General features: G+C 45.9%; 1 protein-coding gene across 1 annotated transcript in view; it reads left to right on the forward strand.

Annotated features, from left to right (window-relative positions):
- Positions 1–25,081, forward strand: part of wdpcp (WD repeat containing planar cell polarity effector) — a 112,206-nt gene that overhangs the window by 82,212 nt on the left and 4,913 nt on the right. Inside the window, exons 14-16 of the mRNA XM_083774397.1 lie at positions 7,866–7,959; positions 15,316–15,421; positions 22,873–22,964. Coding sequence (XP_083630523.1) covers positions 7,866–7,959; positions 15,316–15,421; positions 22,873–22,964 — 292 coding nt within the window. The remainder of the gene's footprint in view (positions 1–7,865; positions 7,960–15,315; positions 15,422–22,872; positions 22,965–25,081) is intronic.

Genomic DNA, 25,081 nt, shown 5'->3' on the forward strand with positions numbered 1-25,081 from the left:
CAACCACACCATGCCATGTTTCACCTCCCACCCAACCACACCATGCCATGTTTCACCTCCCACCCAACCACACCATGCCATGTTTCACCTCCCACCCAACCACACCATGCCATGTTTCACCTCCCACCCAACCACACCATGCCATGTTTCACCTCTCACCCAACCACACCATGCCATGTTTCACCTCCCACCCAACCACACCATGACATGTTTCACCTCCCACCCAACCACACCATGCCATGTTTCACCTCCCACCCAACCACACCATGCCATGTTTCACCTCCCACCCAACCACACCATGCCATGTTTCACCTCCCACCCAACCACACCATGACATGTTTCACCTCCCACCCAACCACACCATGCCATGTTTCACCTCCCACCCAACCACACCATGCCATGTTTCACCTCCCACCCAACCACACCATGACATGTTTCACCTCTCACCCAACCACACCATGCCATGTTTCACCTCCCACCCAACCACACCATGCCATGTTTCACCTCCCACCCAACCACACCATGCCATGTTTCACCTCTCACCCAACAACACCATGCCATGTTTCACCTCCCACCCAACCACACCATGACATGTTTCACCTCCCACCCCAACCACACCATGACATGTTTCACCTCCCACCCAACCACACCATGCCATGTTTCACCTCCCACCCAACCACACCATGCCATGTTTCACCTCCCACCCAACCACACCATGCCATGTTTCACCTCCCACCCAACCACACCATGCCATGTTTCACCTCCCACCCAACCACACCATGACATGTTTCACCTCCCACCCAACCACACCATGCCATGTTTCACCTCTCACCCAACTACACCATGCCATGTTTCACCTCTCACCCAACCACACCATGCCATGTTTCACCTCTCACCCAACCACACCACAAAACCCTCAGTGTACATTTAACAAAATGTCAAAACAAGGGTCCATTTTGACCCTCTGAGTTATATACACACACACACACACACACACACACACACACACACACACACACACACACACACACACAATGCAGACTTCGTCAAACACAAGACCCCCCCCCACCCTCACACACAACCAAATCTTTTATCAAAATTCTCAGCATGATATCCCCCACCACCATGTGCGCGCGCACACACACACACACACACACACACAGAGAGAGAGAGAGAGAGAGACTCGCTCTTAACACCATTGTTTCCCATCTAACAATAGAAGTTCTCCAGGAAAAGAAAAGAAGCCTTTTGTTAAAACGAAAGTCTTTGGTGCCCGAGTGAAAATTGAAGAGGCGGACAAAGCAAGAGGGAGGGCTGTGGAGAGGTGGTAGTATCAGTGGGGGGTGGGAGGGGGGGGGGTACTTATTTGTTGAGGTGTGTGTGTGTGTGTGTGGGGGGGGGGGGGGGAGGTCATTCTTTTATTTATTTATTTTTTGTATAATGGATGACGTTGCATGCTTTCCTAATTGCCTTTGATAACGAGCTGATAATGCAGCCAATTAGGTCAGTCGATGTCGACCCGTCGCCCGCTCTCTCTCTCTCTCTCTCTCCTCTTTCCCCTCTTCTGCCTCTTTCTCCTGCATCGCGTCTCTTTTTCCTCCTTTTAATGGAGTTGGTTAATTAAATCATAGTGTGTGAGTGTGTGCGTGTGCGTGTGCGTGTGCGTGTGCGTGTGCGTGTGCGTGTGCGTGTGTGTGAGAGAGACGGAGATCTGATTAGCGGCGTGTCTTTGTTCTCTAATGGGAGCTCTCTTGTTCTTCTTCTGTGGCGCTTTGTGTTAGATTATGATGGAAGGCATCGTTTAGCTTTAGCGTCCAACGGTTCAATTCCCTCTGGTGTCTTGACACGATGCGACACTGCATGGGTGGAGGGTGGAGGAGGAGGAGGGGACACTGCATGGGTGGAGGGTGGAGGAGGAGGAGGTGACACTGCATGGAGGGAGGGTGGAGGAGGAGACACTGCATGGAGGGAGGGTGGAGGAGGAGGAGGTGACACTGCATGGAGGGAGGGTGGAGGAGGAGGAGGTGACACTGCATGGAGGGAGGGTGGAGGAGGAGACACTGCATGGAGGGAGGGTGGAGGAGGAGGAGGTGACACTGCATGGAGGGAGGGTGGAGAAGGAGGAGGAGACACTGCATGGAGGGAGGGTGGAGAAGGAGGAGGAGACACTGCATGGAGGGAGGGTGGAGAAGGAGGAGGAGACACTGCATGGAGGGAGGGTGGAGGAGGAGGAGGAGGAGACACTGCATGGGTGGAGGGTGGAGGAGGAGGAGGGAGGGTGGAGGAGGAGGAGACACTGCATGGAGGGAGGGAGGAGGAGGAGGAGGAGACACTGCATGGAGGGAGGGTGGAGGAGGAGGAGGAGACACTGCATGGAGGGAGGGTGGAGGAGGAGGAGGTGACACTGCATGGAGGGAGGGTGGAGAAGGAGGAGGAGACACTGCATGGAGGGAGGGTGGAGAAGGAGGAGGAGACACTGCATGGAGGGAGGGTGGAGGAGGAGGAGGAGGAGACACTGCATGGGTGGAGGGTGGAGGAGGAGGAGGGAGGGTGGAGGAGGAGGAGACACTGCATGGAGGGAGGGTGGAGGAGGAGGAGGAGACACTGCATGGAGGGAGGGTGGAGGAGGAGGAGGAGACACTGCATGGAGGGAGGGTGGAGGAGGAGGAGGAGACACTGCATGGAGGGAGGGTGGAGGAGGAGGAGACACTGCATGGAGGGAGGGTGGAGGAGGAGGAGACACTGCATGGAGGGAGGGTGGAGGAGGAGGAGGAGACACTGCATGGAGGGAGGGAGGAGGAGGAGGAGGAGACACTGCATGGAGGGAGGGTGGAGGAGGAGGAGGTGACACTGCATGGAGGGAGGGTGGAGGAGGAGGAGACACTGCATGGAGGGAGGGTGGAGGAGGAGGAGACACTGCATGGAGGGAGGGTGGAGGAGGAGGAGACACTGCATGGAGGGAGGGTGGAGGAGGAGGAGACACTGCATGGAGGGAGGGTGGAGGAGGAGGAGACACTGCATGGAGGGAGGGTGGAGGAGGAGGAGACACTGCATGGAGGGAGGGTGGAGGAGGAGGAGGTGACACTGCATGGAGGGAGGGTGGAGGAGGAGGAGACACTGCATGGGTGGAGGGTGGAGGAGGAGGAGGTGACACTGCATGGAGGGAGGGTGGAGGAGGAGGAGGAGACACTGCATGGAGGGAGGGAGGAGGAGGAGGAGGAGACACTGCATGGAGGGAGGGTGGAGGAGGAGGAGGTGACACTGCATGGAGGGAGGGTGGAGGAGGAGGAGACACTGCATGGGTGGAGGGTGGAGGAGGAGGAGGTGACACTGCATGGAGGGAGGGTGGAGGAGGAGGAGGAGACACTGCATGGAGGGAGGGTGGAGGAGGAGGAGGAGACACTGCATGGAGGGAGGGTGGAGGAGGAGGAGGAGACACTGCATGGAGGGAGGGTGGAGGAGGAGGAGGTGACACTGCATGGAGGGAGGGTGGAGGAGGAGGAGGAGACACTGCATGGAGGGAGGGTGGAGGAGGAGGAGGTGACACTGCATGGAGGGAGGAGGAGGAGACACTGCATGGAGGGTGGAGGAGGAGGAGACACTGCATGGAGGGTGGAGGAGGAGGTGACACTGCATGGAGGGAGGGTGGAGAAGGAGGAGGAGACACTGCATGGAGGGAGGGTGGAGAAGGAGGAGGAGACACTGCATGGAGGGAGGGTGGAGGGTGGAGGAGGAGACACTGCATGGAGGGAGGGTGGAGAAGGAGGAGGAGACACTGCATGGAGGGAGGGTGGAGGAGGAGGAGGTGACACTGCATGGAGGGAGGGTGGAGGAGGAGGAGGGAGGGTGGAGGAGGAGGAGGAGGAGGGAGGGTGGAGGAGGAGGGAGGGTGGAGGAGGAGGAGGGGGAGGAGGGAGGGTGGAGGAGGAGGAGACACTGCATGGAGGGAGGGTGGAGGAGGAGGAGACACTGCATGGAGGGAGGGTGGAGGAGGAGGAGGAGGAGGCAGACTGATAGGTGGAGGAGGAGGAAGGGGAGGAGGTGTTAACAGGAGAATGTGCAGGGAGTAGGAGGAGGTGTAACAGACGATGAGGGGTGGAGGAGGAAGAGGAGCAGGTGTAACCAAGTGGAGGAAGGAGAGGAGGTATATATATGAAGAGGACGACCGCTCTTTGTTGTATTCAAGGCTCAAGCCTCAGTCTCTCATGGGCGGTTAATTAGTGTTGATTAAAGATCAAGTCTACCACAACACAGGTGTGTGTGTGTGCGTGCGTGCGTGCGTGCGTGCGTGCGTGCGTGCGTGCGTGCGTGCGTGTGTGTGTGCGTGCGTGCTCAACCCCCACAAATACAGTGTGCAATATTGAATTTTCATAGATTTTACAAGTCTCCTTGGAGAAGAGCATCATCTGAACTATATACTGCAAAGAGCATGAGCAATCCATGCTTCATCTCTGTGTAGTAATGCTCGTAGTCATGCTGTATAAGCAGCATCACTTCACCGCTACGCCGGTTCAATGCAATCCCTCAGCCATTCATGCAGAAGCAGCCCAAATATCACTCGATACCCCCCATAAAAAAACACACCACACCCTCGTCCCACTGTAGCATGTTTCAGCTACTAAAACATCCCTAATTGGTCTGGTCTCTAAATCTCATACGGTATATGTAATATGATTTGTGTGGCACTCGAGCGGTAGGGAATAAGCAGTGTAATATCTGATGATTTTATGCTCAGTAGTATTATTTATTATCCCATCTTAGTTGGACTGATATACTCCTCTCTCTGTCTCGCTGGTTTGTTCATTCTTTCATTCCCCCCCCCCCCATTCAAACAGTATTATTATGAGGTGCTAAGCTGGAATCTAGCGCCCAGAAAGATGACTGTTTATTGTTCCGTCATAAAATCTCTCTCGTGTGCTCTCTGTCTTTCTGCCCTCTTTCTTTCTTGCTGTCCCGCTTTGCTTTTGTACTCTATACTGTTCACTTCCTCCTCGTGCTCTCCTGCTTTTCTATTTAGATGTGCCTCTTTCCGTTTGTCACTCGCACGCAACACCTGCTCTGCTCTTTCATCCCCCATCACTCTCTTACTCTGTCTTTTTCCTCTCCTTTCTTTCGCCCTCACTTTGAAAACGGTCCTGCCTTTTTGCCTCACTTACCCCTTCTCTCTCTCTCTCTCTCTCTTGTTTAATCTTCTGTTGCTCTGTTTGTTATCAATTAGGAAGCCTCGCTCCTGTCTAATTGAGTGGGGGGGGCCTTGTCCCCGCATCACACAGAATTCGCCAGCTTGGTCCTGGGAGCTGATTTAGGCTCCTTTTGAGGTCATTTTGTTGCCTGCCATTTTCACATTCCCCCCCCTGGCTCCGCCGGCCACAGAGGGCAGCCACCAAGCTATAATTACCCAATCTGTTCCAATTCACCCTCTTTCATTTCAGGACATCACCCCCACCCCTCGCCCCCACCCGGCACTTCTCTCTTCCTCCCTCTCTCTCTCCAACTCCCCCATTCCCAAAACTCTTTCTCATGCAGTCTCTCTCTGCCGACACCCCATTCCCCTTTTCGTACTTTTTTCCTATCACGCACGCACGCACGGGCGCACGCACGCACGCACGCACGCACGCACGCACACACGCACACACGCACACACGCACACACGCACACACGCACACACGCACACACACACACACACACACACACACACACACACACACACACACACACACACACACACACACACACACACACACACACCTCTTTTTATTCTCCAGGGGTACAAAAGTGGGGGTTACAATACAGGGAATTAGGGCCGGGTGCATTCTCGGCCGGGGGGCCCCAGCTTTAGCCAGCTGGGGGTTAGCCGTTAGCCACGGCTAGCCTCCTGAGTCACGACGAATGGGCTCCTGTGATGTCGCTGAGGCGGAAGGCTTTCCTTAACACGATGCGCCCTTTGATGGCTCCTTCCAGGCCCTGCGCTCGGCCCCAGGAGAGCCTGTGACACAGACTAGACTATAAACACCCAGTTAGACTTGTGGTTGATAAAAATAGTCGTTATATAATGTATAGTAGTAAAATTCACTGACTGGAGATTTGATGAAGTCTTTGATATTTGTTTTAGAATTAGGCATCGTTGACATTTTGATAGTGAATTATCCTTACCATGACAACCTGTTACTGCTGCTAGTTTTCAAGCCTGATTTATATTTTGTATGACGGTGTGGCGTGGCACAAGCGGCCGATCTACAAGTCTCACAATGCATCGCATTACGACATACTGTGGCATGTCATCAAACGCAAAAATCAAATAAATTAGAATCCTTTCAGAAAATAGCCTATCAACAAGCTCACAGTATGCTGTAATGTGTTACATTGTGAGACATGCAGATTGGCCACTTGTGCCACGACACACGTCACATCATACAAATTATAAATCAACCTCGAAAACTGGGGTGTTTGGTCCGACGTACCAACAGCTTGACAGGCATCAGTCTGACACCCTATACCCCAAAACCTAACCTTACCCTAACCTCACAGGAAGCCTCGGGTTAGTTTTAACCTGCCACCGGTTCGTTTAAAACTGCCACACATGTCGGGAGCCAGGGGTTAGTTTTAACCTGCCACAGGTTCGTTTTAACCTGCCACAGGTTCGTTTTAACCTGCCACAGGTTCGTTTTAACCTGCCACCGGTTAGTTGTAACCGGCCACGCAGTCTTCTAGTCTGCAGCCTGGATGTCACCCTACTGTTTTAATGTCAAATTGTACTATCTTGACATCATGGCAACCACAGAAGGAAGGTTATTTGGACCTACTGAAACGTCCTCTCTCTGCTTGTACTATGCAATGTCTTTAAAGCCAGAAAATAAATCAACCTAATAAGAATAATATCTCACACACACACACACACACACACACACAGAGAGACCCACAGATACCCTAATACAGGGCCTGCTGTCTGATGCCTCATGTTTACTCATGAGTACAAGTGCAGGCTCGAGCTCCGAGACCATCCAACCCTCAGACATCATTTAGCAACATTATCATCCTTTGTGGCAGTGTGGGAGCCTCAAACAGAGAGATACAGAGGGAGCACGCCGCTTCCAATACCGTCGGAGGCTCATACAGTAATGTGTGCTCGGCTGGCCACGTTTTTTCCATAAAGAGCCGAATATCACGCAGCTTGAAAGGGTGAACCGTCCCCCCCCCCCTATGCCTCCTCGCTCCCACTTTTAAAAAGGTAGAACAGATAACATCCTCGTCTTCAAAAAAAAAAAAAAAGAACCCACACCCCCAGATATATATCCCATTCTGACCGGGCACCCATTTTGGTGTCAGCATCATGTTATGCTTTAGCTATTGAAAAATAGCAGATCTACAAGCTCATATCGCGCCACCGAGTGGCGCGATACGAGCTTGTAGGTCTGCTATTTTTGAAAAATCGAAGAACGACTGACATTTTTTAGAATCTGATCTCAGGTCAGAATGGGTTCATCAGACCAGTGTGTGTCCGGCGGAAACCTCGTATGAATCTGATCTCAGGTCAGAATGGGATATAGGAGGGAGCTGAATGGATGGTGGGGGGAGGTGGAGGTGGTTGTAAAGCAGGGCTGATTTCAAAGTTCCCCCTTTTTTTTTTTTTTTGAGGAAGCGGCATTTCATCTGACCGGTGAGGCTTCCGTCTGATGTCAAGGCTTCAAACGCCTCATTTTTATCTGCTTTTCTCTCTCTCTCATTTTTCTCTTGCTGTTGAACCGAAAGAGAGAGAAAAATATATACAAAAAAAAAAAAAAAAAAACTCATTGTTATCGGAGCCTAGATTCATTTTAGATTGGCGCTCACGTTTGCCTTTCTTTTCCCTGCATTTGCCTTCAAAGGACCTCCATTATGTGGCCAGTGATAAGGGAGAGGTGGTGCTCGCTGACGTTGCCAGGACGAGAGCTAATGAAATGGAGAATCAGACCGCCACAGGTACGGATGGAAGAACATTAATTGACGTGATTGTTATATCTTAGGCTTATGACAAGTTTAAAGTTTATTAAACGCATACACCACACATGTATATTACAGTCACATTATGTGACCGGGAGACATTAGTCATAATGCTGATTTTAGTTTGGTTTTGTTGGAACAACTGCACCATTGTTTATACTGTAAATAAACGTTAACCATATCTGTCATCTTATAGGAAATTGGCACCGGATGAAAAATGGGTTACAAAAATATGAATGTTTGTTACATTACATTAAAGGTAATGCTATAATAGTATAAGTATAGAGCGTCGCAGTCGCAGCCCTTTCATGACGACGCCTGCAGGCCCAGGAAATAATTCCCAATGCAATTTTCCCATAGACATTTCAAAAAGTATTTATTTAAAAGACCTTTTAAGCGTCGTACAAAGCCAACTCGAGTTGTGACAAATCATGACAACAAACGCAATATTCTGGACCAAACAAATAATTACAAAGAAGAAAAACAACAATTATTATTTGTTCGGCCCAAAAAATTGTGCTTGTGGTCATGATTTGTCACAACTGGAGTTGGCTTTGTACAAGGTTTAAAAGGTCTTTAAATAAATACTTTTTGAAATGTCTATGAGGACTGCAACAACAATAATATAGTATAATATTTATAGCATTTTTATGTAGACGAATAATTAAAATAAAATAAAAAACTGAAAATATATTCTGATTTTGAAATGAGTTAAATAACAATTTTTTTTAGCATTCTGGCAGGTCCAAAATGATTATTTTGTTTAGGTCTGTAAACTGACGGCTGCCGTTTTTGTGGGAGAAAGTACTTATTCCCTTTGGAAGCAGGCATTACAGTGCAAACCATAGACATAGAAAGGTAGACTCCACCACTATATTTCCACACCTCCTTCGGCTCTGGGGTGTGTGATCTCGAGAGGAGGCAAACTTGGCATAAGCAAAGTTGCTTAAAGTTGCTTACGCCACGCCCACGCGAAAGCATAGCGGTAGCTTGCCGAGCTTCCGTGTGTGTCACAGAAGGGGACGTTCGGTGGGCCAATCAGAGGCAATGTAAACATTTGTTTCTCATGCCAATAAAGCTCCTTTGGATTGAAAAGTTCCAGAAAAGATGCGCTGTGATTGGCCAGTAGTCACTTGAGTGGCAACGACGCAGCGTGCCTTCCGCACTTCCGCCTGACTTCCTCCTTACAATGCGATCACATGGCTCCAACGAACTGCAGCGGCCAATGAGGCATCTATTATCTATGGTGCAAACTGCATGAGCGCTGCCTTACAGAGGTGACTCGGGGAAATAAGAAACCTTATGCCAAAGAGGTGTGATGTGCGACATCTAGTGGCTAAATGTTGTCTATAAGTATATATAGACATAGACACAGTCATAGACAATAGAAATATAAAGGTAGACACCTCTTCCGGCTCTGGGGCGAATGCTCTCAAGTGAGGGCAAGCTTCCACGTTGGTGCCAAGGAACGTAATGAAAGGAAGGGACGTGAGTCACATGACTGGTAGGCCGCCATGACACTCATGTCCATACAGTAAGTCTATGGGTGCACTTCCGCCCTCAGTGTGTGGGGTTGCTCTACCTTTCTATGTCTATGGACAAAAGCTATAAGGTGTGTTAGGGGAGATTAGAGTTTAACTTTTTGTTACGACAACTTTCAATAACTGATGTGGAAGTGCTGTGGATGCAAACAACACTTTGAGTCAATGTATTCAATGCATGTGCACACTTGCGCGCATTCAAACACAATAATACGAATAAAAAAAAGCAGTTTAAAAGTTATTGTGTCTGGTAGATAAAACACTGAAGGCCTGTAGTTTTTTTGTTGGTTGAACTCCAGGCTGCCCTTTGACATGCAGTCCCCAGAGCACATACCAGAGGGGATCAGACCCTGCCCGGCTCCTCATTACACACACACACACACACACACACACACACACACACACACTCACACACTCACACACTCACACACTCACACACACACACACACACACACGCACATGCATGCATACTTGCCTATTCTCACATACATTCTTCAGTCTTACAAATGTTCATTCACACAGACCCATGCACATGCGCACGCAGGTGCATATTTCTTCATAAGGCTTTCCTAGAGCCAGAAGGTTTCTGAGGAACATTCAAATCAGCAAGGTGAAGCTAGATGTAGTGCGTGTGTGTGTGTGTGTGTGTGTGTGTGTGTGTGTGTGTGTGTGTGTGCATGTGCGTGCGTGTGTGCGTATGCGCGCGCGTGTGTGTGTGTGTGTGTGTGTGTGTTCATCAGTGTTAGTTTGTACTGTGGGTATTTGTTTATGGATGAGCATTTGTGTTAGTATACATATTTATACTGCATAATTGTTTCCCTGTGTACACCTGTGTGTCTGCAGACAGACACATACGTCACAGCGTAAGGTCAAAACCTGAGGCAGTGTCTGAGTGCTGCCTGTGCACATGAAATCTACTTTGTGTAACAGTGAGGACTGTTGCACTCACTCACATATATGTTTTTAAAGCCATGCACAGCGCACACATGCAAATGGACACGTGCACGCAAGCACACACATGTCCATACCCTTTCCTCCTCTTAAGCCCCTTAATTACGTCCTGGAAGATTTCCCCCTGTAACCTGCAGCACTTCCTATCCTTGGACAGAGATGGAGAGAGTGGAAGACAGAGAGTGAAGGAAAGACAGAGTGGAATGAAAGTAAGGAAAGAAAGAGAGCCGAAACACGTCTGCATTTTCCGCTTATCTTTTTCTTCTCCCCGACCAAGTGTAGCCTTGCTTGGACATGCCAAGAACGCCTCCACCACCCCAGTAAGGGGCCCGTGGCTTATTTGTTTAGAAAAGAGTATATTAGAAGGGTTGCTGTTGGGAATGAACTCAGTAAGGTCAGCTCAGAGGCACTTAAAAGATGTTAATGGTTCAAATGTGCCAATTAGACCTGATGGTGTGTGTGTGTGTGTGTGTGTGTGTGTGTGTGTGTGTGTGGGGGTTTGCACTCCCCAGCTACCCGTATACCTGCCCCCACCCACCTCCCCTCTCTACCCTGTCCGAGGCTACTGCCCTTCCAGCCAAGCCTGTCTGGCTCACCCCACTGCCTTGCTGCCTGGATCGATGTGTGCATGTGTGCGTGTGTGTGTGTGTGTGCGTGTGTGTGCGTGTGCACATGCAAGTAAGAGAGAGAGAGAGAGAGAGTTAGTGAATGAGACCGTGTAAAGTTCTCTCATTCACAGACACACAACCGATTGTCAACCAAGCATGGCAATGGAGAGATTGATTGATCAGAGTGTGTGCATTTTGTAAACACACACACACACACAGAAGAAGAATATTAAGGCAGTGTCGCGACCAACCAATCGATGGGCTTTGTGTGTGTGTGTGTGTGTGTGTGTGTGTGTGTGTGTGTGTGTGTGTGTGTGTGTGTGTGTGTGTGTGTTTCCGTGTCAAAGCTCAGACAAGCAGACAGAGCATATTAACGGAGCAAAGAGGCTTCTTCATAAATACAGAATGAGAAGACAGCATCTAACCGAGGGCTCCAGTGAACAGGTGTCTAACTTTACATGTGTATGTGTACACGCACGCACGCACGCACGCACACGCACACACACACACACACACACACTGTTGCAGTATTGGAAAGACATTGAGACACTGTTATTGTGTACTCAAAAACTAAACAAAAATCAAAAACTACTACCAGTAAGACGCCTGAGGGCGGGTGAGGTCGCATGCACGCACCGTCTGGGTGACAGCAGACTGCTGGGCGAGGGCTGGCGCTTTGGCATGGGGGGTCAGATCAACATATGGAATGAATTCTGTACTGGCCATATGGAGCGTATGTCTTGAGTGTACAGGTTTTGATGAGGTCAGATCACCATATGGAATGCCAGAACAGGTCAACTCCATATACTGTATGGAGATCTAAGGGTGGCAGCGGGGGAAGTGTCTTGAGTGTACAGGGTTTGATGAGGGCCCAGGTAGGGCCGGGCCTTCATTTTCGGGCCTGAACTAGAGCTCTAGTTTTCGCCGGCTGCCGGGCGTGGCTGCACTAATAACTTTGGGGCAGGCCCGTCTAGAGTTTGAATGGACAGGTATCAGTCAAAAGGGAGACATCGAAGAGGAAGGATGGATGGGAAAGGATCAACATATGGAATGTCAGAGCAGTCAGATGTAGAGTTGCTGCGGCCAATATTGATGACATCAGGGATCTCCATATATGGGCTTAATATTGATTACATCTGATGATGTCACGTTATGTCACAAGGCATGACACATGTGACCATTATATGGTCATGCCTGGGGTGAGTGGGTGACTGACTGACCGACTGACGGGAAAAGCACAATTTCACAGTAAACTACTTCATGTACAGTATAGCAATAATTAAAGCTAAGCTAAATTATTCATTTTGCAACCTATCATACCTTCTCAGGCTAAGCCTTTACTATATAGGGCTATTGCAATGTGCCAAACCAAGTAGAATGAACATGCTGTACTGGCACATTGTTTGGGCAGCAGTGATGGGGTGGTAGAAACAAGGAACAGTTTAGTATAAATTAGTAACATTAAAGAAATACTTCAAGCAGACACATAACATAATGTATACTTTAACACTGTAGGGCCATAGGCTTTCAGTCAGAGTGACTGTGTCAAATGATTGCTGATGGACAACAATTGGACATATTGGTAGGGATCGATCGGTTGTGAATGTACAGTATACGAGTATGACCTTTATATATTAACCAAAAAAGCTATGTTTGTATTATGGTGCCTTGGTGTCCCACGTTTCCTGTTTCCCATTGTGGCATTTCCCTGTACAAATATCAGATTCACACATTAACATTAAGCTAAACAAGCATATGCCGCGACACACATCCTCCCCATTCAGGCTACAGCAGCACACACAAATGCATGGGTAAACATCATGACACGCAAATGTGTCTCCACGCACTTATGCATTGCATAATTATGCTGTTAAACACACACTTAACTTAAATACTGCAGGTCAGTAAAAATAGGAAACCCCCCTTTTAGTGTGTCTGTGAGGGTTGTTTTCCTCTGCGTGTTGAACTGGAATTAACTATCACTCTAGGCGAGCTTAACTGCTATGAATGTACAGTACACAGAGAGCTGTCATAGAATGCCTGTCCATCAACTTGTCACTCATTACCAGGTGGAGGAAAAGTTCAGGGAGGGAAAGGAGACTCCCATGACACTCCTGACTCACTCCTCCAACATGGAGGTGACCTTACTTCACTCACTTTGTCTTGTTTTTCTGGCCTTTTCTTGTCCTATACTTATTTTGCACAGGGACATTAGATTCTTCTATAAAATGCTAATCTTTTCCCAGTGTGCCAAAATCAGATGAGCTTTGAATCAGACTGTGTGTAGACTAGAGATATGGTATTTTTATCCACACAGATGGTATTTACACATCCTTTGTATAACTGCTGATGAACAGAGATTCTCAGCAGACAAATGAATTGTGCACAGCCATGCACGCGCGCGTGCGCACACACGCACACACACGCACACACACACACACACACACACACACACACACACACACACACACACACATGTAGAAACACATTTGGGCTTTGCAATATGCTTCGCTTTTGTAATGTGGTTTGTGAAAATGGCTCAGAGCTGTCTGGCTGACAAGTGTGTTGATTTGGTTAGATAGCACATTGTGAGAGGGCGACAAGCCAACGAAGGCCTTATATTCTCTCCCCTTCGCCGTATCACCCTTCTCTCTTTTCTCCTTTCGGCTGCGTTTAGCCGAGAGGAGCGAGAGAGTGAGCAAAGTGAGCCAACTGTTCTCCTTCTCCGCCTGGCTCCCCCTCACAATGGCTGATATGACTGCAGGGCCTCTCAATGGAAGAGAGGAAAGACTTATCTTAAGATCCACTCCTCCACCTCCATTCTCTCCCTCTCTCTGTTAACGGCCGTCTGATTCAGAAAAAAAGCCTGTTAGCTCCAGTGTGTTGGAGAAGCGCTTCCCTATACCGCTGCTCTATCAGTGTCGTCTCTATTGCACTGAAACTTGTGTTTAGTGGAGATGTGAAGTAAGTGTAAATGTATTGTAATGATGTTGTCTGTCTGTTTACCATATACAGTATATGTACAGTATGTATGTATCTATGTCACACTGACTGTCCTCACTGACTCAATACACTGTAGTTTCGTCAAATCACAACACACGGCCTCGCTCAATATTTGACATAATGGTGCGATTTGTTTGTAAGAGCCGGTTTGAGATTGCTTAGGTGTCTGAATTTAGATCTCGACTTTTTTATCGATTAATTGCAGCACTACTCTAGGTTATCCTCCTTGTTTTTTGTCTGTCTCTTTGTCTCTCTGTTTTTCTCAAGCTAAATCCACACACAAACATTTGCTACTTTTGCACCTAGCGTACGTACACACTACTCCAAACATTTTGAACCTATATAAAAGACCATTTTCAAAATGCTCCTGACCCTGACAATTCCAGCATTGCATGATCTAGACGAGCAGGAAAATGATGATGCAGACGCCCATGTCCGCTTTGCAAATTAATCTAATCAGTCATGTGTACAGTGTCCTTCCCTCATTCGTCACGTCCCTATGATGTGACCAGTGGTGAATTCAACATGGATAATCAATTACAGGCATTGCTGATGATGTGGTTAATGTTAGCAGCTGTTGTGCAGTTAGATTCAGTATTTTGGAATGCTACTATCGCCATACATGCACAGGAGGCAAGCTATAATATAATGAGCTATTTGCGACAATTCCAGTGTCTGTGCACGTTGTATTACCTACAGTAAGTGACGAAGGACTCTGGAAAACTGCTAATGTATTTGGACTGTCCCGAAAAGTTGTAAACTAGCCATAGGTTGCATAATTATAGTTTGCCTACCTCTTACTAAACCCACAAACTACAACAACAGAAAGAGAAACATTCTTTGAACGCACAACGTTGGGTGACCACAAGTACGTTGTAAAACAGCTGTAAAATTTAATATATGGACTAAGATTATTTCTGAAACATGTTTGTGTGGACCTAGATGGTTTTCATTTAAAGATTGTGTTACAATAAAAACCTACAGTAACAACATGCATCTGATCCCCCCCCCCCCTCTCTCTCTCTGTGTCTCTCTCTCTCATTCCTCTCTCAGGTGAATGGCTAATTGAGTGCTTGTTGCCTTTAGGTGTAACAGACATGTTAGCTCACCCTGGGTGTTTGTGTGCGTGTGCGTGTGCGTGTGTGTGTGTGTGTGTGTGTGTGTGTGTGTGTGTGTGTGTGTGTGTGTGTGTGTGTGTGTGCGCGCGCGTGCGATACGTTTCTGTCTCCCAGAGGATCCTGTCAGAGGCAGGAACGGGGCATGTGACAGACATACAGGTGGACCAATAGGGAGACAGGCAGAGCAGAACCATACATCTCTGGACACTTCCACTTCACGGTGAGTGAGCGTGTCTGTTTTACACATTTACACTTTACAATAAGGTCACGTGAATTCACATGAACTATTGTAGTTACTAATAAATGAGGCCAGTTACACAACTGTTGCAAATCCACCAGAGGGGCAACAGAAACGAGCCCAATCAAAGATCAATCACAATTAAGTCACAATTATACTGCAAAGCAGTTGATATTCACAGAGAGAGAGAGAGAGAGAGAGAGAGAGAGACAGAGAGAGAGAGAGAAAGACCATAGGCCTACATAAGAGACATTCTTTGACACCATGCCAGTCATAATCTAGTACAGCCACCCTGTCACAACAACTCACCACAAACCTCAGCAACCCCAACACACATAACCTACCGTTTTATCATTCTTCAATTGAAAATTAACATTTGGAATTGATGACCGCTATAAAGCCCAAAACCTCTCGTTCGAACCAAAAGGAATTCGCAAATTCACTTATAGTATTATTGAAGTGATCAAAAGCCACATAAACCTTCGCATACAGTATACTGTTCCCTGTTACAACTCACATAACTCCAACGGCAGATACAACACAACATACAAACTGTAGATTCACATCAGCATTCAATTCCAGAGCCAGAAACAGTTACTGAACATGTTTCCTTGCCACCCAGTCATTGGGTCCCAAAATGACAGTCATAGTACACCAGCTTGAATCACACTACACACAGCAGACAACACAAACAGCAGCAGCAGCAGCAGCAGCAGCAAAGAAGCAAAAAATAAAGTTCCTACCTGATCCATGGAGCCCATAAAGACATAGACTCTCCCGTTCATGATGAGCCCTCCAGCAGCGTCTCCAGTCATCTCCATGCTCCATACACCTGGCTAGCTTGCCAGCACTTTTGTCCCAGTATCAATGACACCATCCACTCATCCATCCATCTTCAACCGCTTATCCGTAGTCGGGTCGCGGGGGCAACAGCTCCACTAGCCCCACAAGTCAGAACCCAATGGTACTGAAGTTTCTGACATTTTTGAGACTGAGTTCTCAGAATCAGAATCACACAAACGACCAGAATTACTCAAACGCCGCAGAGACGACGTTTCCGACGTTTCCGACGATATTTATGTCTGCATTCTATCATTCGCATACGAAAACACATTAACGAACAGGGACCCCATGGTTCTGTTCGGCACGATAGATCGAGCTGACCCAGGGGGTTCCGAGAGGGGCTACAGCTCCACCAGAGTGCTCCAGACTTCCCTCTCCAGAGCAACATTAGTGACTACCTCCTGAGGGATTCCTAGGGAGGCGCCCGAGGTGCATCCTAACCAGATGCCCGAACCACCTCAGCTGGCTCCTTTCCAGGCGAAGGAGCAGCGGTTCTACTCCGAGTCTCTCTCGTGTGACTGAACTTCTCACCCTATCTCCAAGGGAGATGCCAGCCACCCGTCGAAGAAAACTCATTTCGGCCGCTTGTATCAATGGCACCGACCAGTCTCATTCTCCAGACTGCCATCTTCTCACTCAGCCTTGGATGTTTAGTACTGCACATAGCATTCTGGTGTAGTGCAGTGGTCGGGGATTTAGAGCAGGCTCTTAGGGTGCAGCAAAGCGAAATTCAGGGCTGAGAAGAAGCTGAGCATGTGGGTCTGGGGTCATCATCACCCTGGGTCGTGTACCTGGGGAGCAGGTTGAGAGAGACAACGTGAGTTTGAGTATGTAAGTGAGCTGACCAAGGTCCACGTACTGTACACTGTACCCTGTCACAACTCACTGGCAACAGCAGACAAGCAGACACAGCCATGTATACTGCATCCTTCCAGTTACAACATATACAGCCTACAGTAGTAATATACAGTACATATAGCGTATTATATCCTGTCACAAAATACACAGAGTTAGAAATAGAGGGATAGAAATCTAGATTCAATCAGGTTGTAGCACTTGGTTCAATATCACTTTCAGTTAAACCCATCATTGGTGAACAGTTAAGAATGAAGTTTCATACAAAGATTTGGTTCTGTGACACCCTATTATATAGCCGATAGCTTATATTTATTCTAAATGTACTGTATATATGACCATGCAAAACTGCCGAAGCAGACAACCCACAGTACTCCAGGTTAGAAAGAAATCCTTCTAGGTGCAAGGCTCGAATATACAATGAAATGAAGAAAATACAAGCACTCATACAGTATGTCCTTTTCACGATTGTATTTACCTCTGACGAGGCCGCATGCATTGCACATGCACATGCACGCGCGCACGCACACACACACACACACACACACGTTCACACACTTGTTGTGACTGAGCAGTTTTCACTTCCTAACAACCCAGACTACTGCACTCAACTTCCATGAGATGTAAAGTTACATTAGAAGTTGTTTATTTCACTCTCTTTCTTAGCTTGTGTCTGTCTGTTTACAGCAGGTGTGTGTGGAGGTGGTGTGGCTAACTGAGTGGCTTGAAGCCTGCTCAGGGAGTGTCTACTTTGCACTCCCTGAGCAGGCCACCATTTGATGACATTTAGCAAGCCTCTCAGATCCTCTCAGAAATATTTTGTTGTGGTTGAATAAGATGTTAATTTCCACAATTCCATGCCGTAGGCGTAGGCTATTGATGACGTGGTACCATAGGAGAGATAACAGGCAAACGTTGATCTAATTGTGTCTTGTAAATGTAGTAGGCTAATGCAGATGTTTGCTACTTACTTATTTATGGCATGTAGGGCAGCACTAATTATCTCCACTCCTGTCTGTTCTGGGCCAATTTCACTTTAAAACACTTCTGGGGTTATTTACACATCTACTTGTACATTTGTGTGCACCCCAGAGAGTTGTTCAGTTAATTTAATATTTGGGGAGTGAGTGATATTTCTTGGGGCTTTTTTTGCCTTTATTTGACAGGTGACAGTAATTTGACAGGTGACAGTAATTTGACAGGTGACAGTAATTAGACAGGTGACAGTAATTAGACAGGTGACAGTAATTAGACAGGAAAGGACACACAGCAAAGTTTGTCGGGATCGGAGCTCGAACCCGCAACACGCTGTAAAGCTGTCTTAACAGCCAAGGTGCCTGGACCGCTGAGCTACGGCCCAGGCATGATATTGTCCTTCTAATGAATGGGGGAGACCTTCATTTTACCCCTCAAAAACAACACTATAGGCTCAGTATGTCGTGTCCTAGCTTAGAATCCATTCTTTTTTTCACCAAAAAACAAAATCAGCCAAATGTAGCGTATCAGTTTGGATTCCAGGCTAAGTCTTTCCTTGGGAATCCGCTCAACAAAGTATATCGGGTTCATGCATACATCCAGTATGCATGAAAGAGCGAGGTGCCCTTTGTGATGACACCAAAGGTGTGCTTAAAGATGACAAGCACTCTTGTTATCAGGCCAGTGGGTCTGTTTGATAAATAACCTTCAGAATATACTTGGGTCTGTGCTGTCAATGCACACAACAACACACACTTCTTACTATACTGTCATCTAAAAATTGTATAGTATTTTTGGCATAGCATGATATGGCACACAATTATATTATGGCGCTGCCAAAATATGAAAAACTATACTATGAGACGGCAAAGATGTTTTATATACTGTTCTTTAGCATGACATACAGTACAAATTTCAACATATAACAACCAAAAAGGGAGAGGACAGTGAGTTGGTTCAATTTGAGCTCCTTATTAAAAGGAAAGCAAAGAGAGGGCGAAAGAGAGGTAAAAGGATTAGGGGTGGTTTGTCTTCCTACTAGCACAGTCCACTCCACAGGTCTTTACCTCGCTCTACAGACCCTGGCTAAGCAAGCAGATTCACACACTTCCCCAAAGATAACGAGAAATAGAGACAAAATGCCTCTCTGACGCACAATTTCCCCCCCTTTTTTGAACATTTTCTTATGTTGACACACCCCCTCTTGTAATCTGGTCCCTGATGAAGTTTCATTGTTTCTCATGTGGAGCCAATGACAAGCTTAGTCCCTGATACAGTGAGGGGAAGGCATTATAGCACCAGCGTTCTTCTTTTCCCATCTGGCTCTATGAGAAAAACAGAGCGAGAGGGGAAAAGAGAGAGAAAGAGAGAGGGAGGCAAAGCACAATGGTGGTTTGGGGAGCATCTCAGTGACACCGCCGTTCCCAAATCCGACTCAGAGAGGAGGAGACGGGAATCTGGGAAGCGTCCCAACATTCCTTTTGATAACTGCTGGCCCCCCTTCTCTCTCTCTCTCTCTTGCTTGCTTGCTTGCTTGTCTCTTACTCTTGTTCCAGACCAGTGAGGAAATGGGAGGCTATTTATCATCCCGGCTAAACAGGAGCCAGAGTGGCAAAGCTATTGGAGAAAGTTATATTTTTAATATAAATTATAATTTTTAAATATCGTTTATTTAAATATCTTTTATTTTCTCAGATTATAGTATTGATTCCGTTTTACATTGAGATTTGCAGTGAGGTAGTCAGCCAGGGACAAATTAACCCTTGGGCCAGTGGGGCCCTGGCCCAGGGGCCCTTGGCCCTCAGGGGCCCTTGCCTCTCAGGGTTCGCACAGTACTATAGGTTTGACGTCCTGAAACTGTTACGGTTTGCAGGAAAGACTGAACCCAAATGCAGAGACAAAAGCATAACAGGTTTCAAATTAACTTATTTATTAAGCCTAATAAGTTTAACAACAAAAAGTAGGGAATGCAAGAAGTACAGTCCAAAATCCAAAAAATGCAAAACGTCAAGAAGCAATAAATGCAAACTCAGTAAGTCCAAAAAACTTAAGGCTATACAAATCACAAATACCTCTTAGAAGCCCAAAATAACACACGAGGAGTCCAAGGCAGAACACAGGAACAAGGATGTATGTACTGACAGTTTGTTTGTGAAATGAGTCCAGTCTTATAGGGAGCAGGGTGATTGCAGAAGTGTTCTCAGGTGTGGAATGGGCATGGCACTGTTGGGCTGAAGAGGGGGTGGAAACAGGTGTGTGACAAGGGCTGAGAGAGGGAATGGAGAATGGGAGTGGCTGATGTGGAGACATGGTCTGTAGAGTGACAGACCATGACAGAAACGTAAAAAAGACCAACCTTTCAACAAAAAAAGCCTTCTTCATGGTATCTGTTCCTCCAGTATAAATGGGGTAGCATTTTTTTTTTTTTTATAATATGTTTATTGGTAATAGGTTTCAACAATGTAGTACAGTTTGAACATACCATTTTTTTTCTCCCTCACCCCATCCCTCCCCCCAGTTATCGTCATCATCAAAACAATATAAAAAATAACATTCATAATTTAGTACAGACATACAAAAACAAACATACATACAGACATATGATATAAACAGGATACAAAAATAATAATTTAAGCACAGATAACAAAAACAAAAAATAAAATAAATACAATTATGAGTTGGGTTATTCGAGTTCAAGAAATAGTCAGTCACAAGTTATGTTGGAAAAGATTGTGTTCGGAACGTTGTCATATATCACCCTCTATACACAGTTCTATCATTATGAGAATGCAAAAAACACACATAGTATTGATTCAATTAGTCTGTCGGAAGTACTCTCAGATTCTCAAAGTAGGTAATAAATGGTTGCCAGCTAGAAAAGAACCTTTCTGTTGAACCTCTAATTGTAAACTTTATTTTTTCCAATTTTAAAAATCCCATAATATCCTTAAGCCACATAGCTATAGAAGGGGAAGTTGGGGATTTCCATCCCAACAATATTCTACGTCTTGCTATCAGTGTGGCAAATGCTACCATATTAGACTGTTTCTGGGTTAGAAGTTCAAAATCTGATGGCACTCCAAAAATAGCGATATGGGGTGACGGCTCCAAACGAGCCTCAAATATATCAGACAAAATCTCAAATATTTTAGTCCAATAATGTACCAGCTTCGGGCAAGACCAGAACATGTGTGTGTGATTAGCTGGTGAGAGAGCACATCTATCACATTTATCATCAATTCCAGGATATATTGCAGCAAGTTTAGATTTGCAGTAATGAAGTCTATGAAAGACTTTGAATTGAATGAGGCCTAGTCTAGCACATGATGTTGATTTGTTGACTCGATCAATAGCCACATCCCACCATTCATCAAGAAATGTTTCACCCAGCTCGGTCTCCCATCTATTCCTATTTTTGTCCATAGGGAGGATGTTTAATCTCATAAGAGATTGGTAAGTAACTGAGATTTGGCCCCTTTGCCCAGGATGCAGTATTAGGAGGTTGTCCCATGGTTTATTTGCTGGTTTCTCAGGGTAGGAGGGAAATTGATTTTTAACAAAATCTTGAAAGTATCGGAAAAGATTATTGTGGGGTAGATCATATTTGGTACAAATTTTCTCAAAACTACTGAATACATTTATCTCATAGAGATCTGAGAATTTGACAAGACCTTTATCTTTCCACTGTTTGAAAGCTAAGTCTGACATAGAGGGAGGGAATAGGTGATTGCCAAGTATGGGACAATTTATAGAGCCATCCTTAAATTTAAAGTGGGAGCGCAACTGTGACCAAATCTTAATGGTGGCAATCTAAATTTAGATGGTGATAGGGGTAATTTAGAGTAGAGTGCTACTGGGAGAGACATTGAGTGGCATGATTTAAATTCCAGTACACACCAGTCAGTTAGAGGGGAGTGGAACCAGTAGGCCATTTTCTGAACATTGGCTGACCAATAATAATAAGTAAAATTAGCATTTCATTTTTTGAGAGGTTCTAGCCCCGCCTATGATAAGAGTGCCCCTCACTTCACACAGGTGTATTTTTTTAATAAACAGATTTAAATAAACGTGTCCCCTGCACACGTCTCAAGATTTGCAATTGACAATGAACGGAGAAATGACGTCAGAATCACGCTAAATATGACGTAAATTAAACATCAAAACATTAAACGCCATTGAAGGGAAACTTTACGTCATATGTAAACAAGCAAATCAGCCAACCAATCACAGGCATTCTGATTGGCCAGTATGAGATGATGCATGACGATGTATGATGATAAGAGCTGATAATTTCGCTTTGATGTAAATTAAACATCAAAACATTTAACGCCATTGACATTGAAGGGAAAACTTACGTCACATGTAAACGAGCAAATCGGCCAACCAATCACATGTTGGTGGGAGCGCTTGGCCAACAAGAGCGCCCCTCATTTCGCACAGGTGTGATTTTTGATACAGGTTTAATGTTTGTTTTTAGTTGACATTTAATTGACAATAAAGAGAATTTAATGTTTGTTTTGTCACCGTTTGTTACATCACTGTAAGATGATAAGAGCGCCCCTCACTTCACACAGGTGTGATTTTTTTTACTATAAGCCGCATACTGTATTATACATTATTAATTTACCACTGTGGTCTGAATGCTGTGGTATCACTTTAATGACACTTCAGTTCTCTATTGTGATGTTCTGATCTTTACAGAAAAACAAAAGCTGTGTTGCTGTAAGATATTAATCAGGTCTCTTCCGATTGGTTCGCAGTGGTGTTGGACGACCCAATTGGAGAAGGATGCAGGGGGAGAATGTTCGGGCGACTCTTGGTGCCAATACCATCTGGCCATGGAGACAATCAGGTGTGTGTGTGTGTGTGTGTGTGTGTGTGTGTGTGTGTGTGTGTGTGTGTGTGTGTGACGAGCGATTATGAAATCTCTCGTTATTTTTCGTTCTTACGCTCTCCTAACTATAGCTGCCACATTTCACATTGACTTTCCATCAGTACCTGCTGCCGGAGAGGCAGCCCATATTACAACACATCACTTGTAATCCTCACCATGCCTGTTTCAGGGCCACGGTCATGAGCCCTTAACAACAATTCTCTGGCAAAATGTAGTCTTGTTTTGTACTCAAAATGTAGCCCGAGTGCTCTCCGCTCCTAGTATCAGATGTCTGTGATTACGAGCTAGTTATTTACAGAAAATACCCATTAGGAAAACATGACATCTTCTGCCTTTTTTTGCCTCCCTCTTTCCTTCCACATATCCAAACCCCTCCTTGCTCTCTACTATTTTAATAATTCCATTTTTCAGGCGATTAGCAATTGTCTCGGCACTAAATCGCTCTGTCGTTCGGTAATCCGCACCGTAGGCTATTGGAAAAGAGAATTTGCATCGGCATTTTAAATATCAGTGTTATGGTGGCAGGGTTTTAATGTCAATCATAACCATATTAAAACAGGCTCAGAGCGAGGGAGATCGCCGTGAGTGACAACGGTTTGCATTCAGAACGTGACGATGACAACGTGTTTCACCTACTGAGTGAGCATAGAACCTATTCAGGCTTTTTGGTGGTGTGTGTGTGTGTGTGTGTGTGTGTGTGTGTGTGTGTGTGTGTGTGTGTGTGTGTGTGTGTGTGTGTGTGTGTGTGTGTGTGTGTGTGTGTGTGTGTGCGCACATGGTGAGAATTTGACAACAAATGGCCAAAATAATGAACAGTATAAGATCTACCTCAAATATATGGATCCTACATTGACAGGCCTCTTAAACAATGCAGATCCAAAGATGAATATCAAACAGGGTTTTGATATTCCATACCGTTTGCCCGAGGGCTTATTTCTTACAAAAATGCCATATATCATGTACAACATACTATCGACCCCAGTCACCCCACACCTCCAAAAGCACTGTCTCTTCTGGGTTCTGGCCATACAGGAGTCACCGCAAATGTGAAAAGTTGCCCCATATGCTATCCTCCTCCAGATTCCTTCCTGAACTTACACAACCCTGGTTAGGCAACCCAAACTGGCTGCAGCAACCTGATCCTTTTTTATTATCCATTTGTACCTCCAACAGTGTACAAATGTAATGAAATGGACCATAAGGTTCCATTTGGTTAACATTTTGTAAACTCTCTACAGTACATTAACACTGATTATTTTCCTGTGTGAGTATATAAATTGATTAGAGGTACTGAATGGACAATCTCCCATGGCCCTATTGTCTTGTAATTCTTTGTCATTGTCACCTTTAAGTACCGTAGCTGCTCAATGATTCAACAATTGATCAATAAAGTGCAATCTATAAATATGTTTACTCTTTAATACCAAGTGAAGACAAGACAAATCGTTATAGATCACTGACCTCTTTTCAAGTGTCTCGGTACAAACTGCTACAGATGCGGATGTCGTCACCACATCAAGCTTTGTGATGTTGCACAACTGCTGCAACATTAAGTATGATTTATACAGATCTACAAGCTCATAATGTGTCGCAATGCAACATGTTGTGTGCTTGTAAATAGGCCAATTCTGGTACTGTACGACAGCAGTGTGCAACTAGGTTAAAAAAACCTCGAGCCTTAGAATGTAATGGCACTGTGAATAACAAAAAGGAAAAAATAATTAATCAAGTCTGATGAAGTCACAGGATAAAAAAAAAAATCATGGTTAAATATTGAATTGTCATTGCCTCCTTCCAATAACAGGACCCGGGTTCACACATGCCATCATTCTGTCTATAAAGTCTAACAATGTCCCTGCGTCTAGTGTCAACCTTAAGCCACAGAATTATCATTAACACCAACCCCTTAATATTGATAACCCATTAAACCTATTAGCCTATTAAATTAACACTTTTTTTCTTTCTTCGGATCCGCTGTGCTTGCATCAGAAGGAGAGGTCGTTGGAGACCGCTAAAACTTAAGTGGATGGTTATAGAGACCTGGAATGCCATGTGGGGCATTTAAGTAGGACACG

Source organism: Protomyctophum parallelum (assembly GCF_964188405.1).
Source record: "Protomyctophum parallelum genome assembly, chromosome: 10".
In the NCBI taxonomy this organism is placed as follows: Eukaryota; Metazoa; Chordata; class Actinopteri; order Myctophiformes; family Myctophidae; genus Protomyctophum; species Protomyctophum parallelum.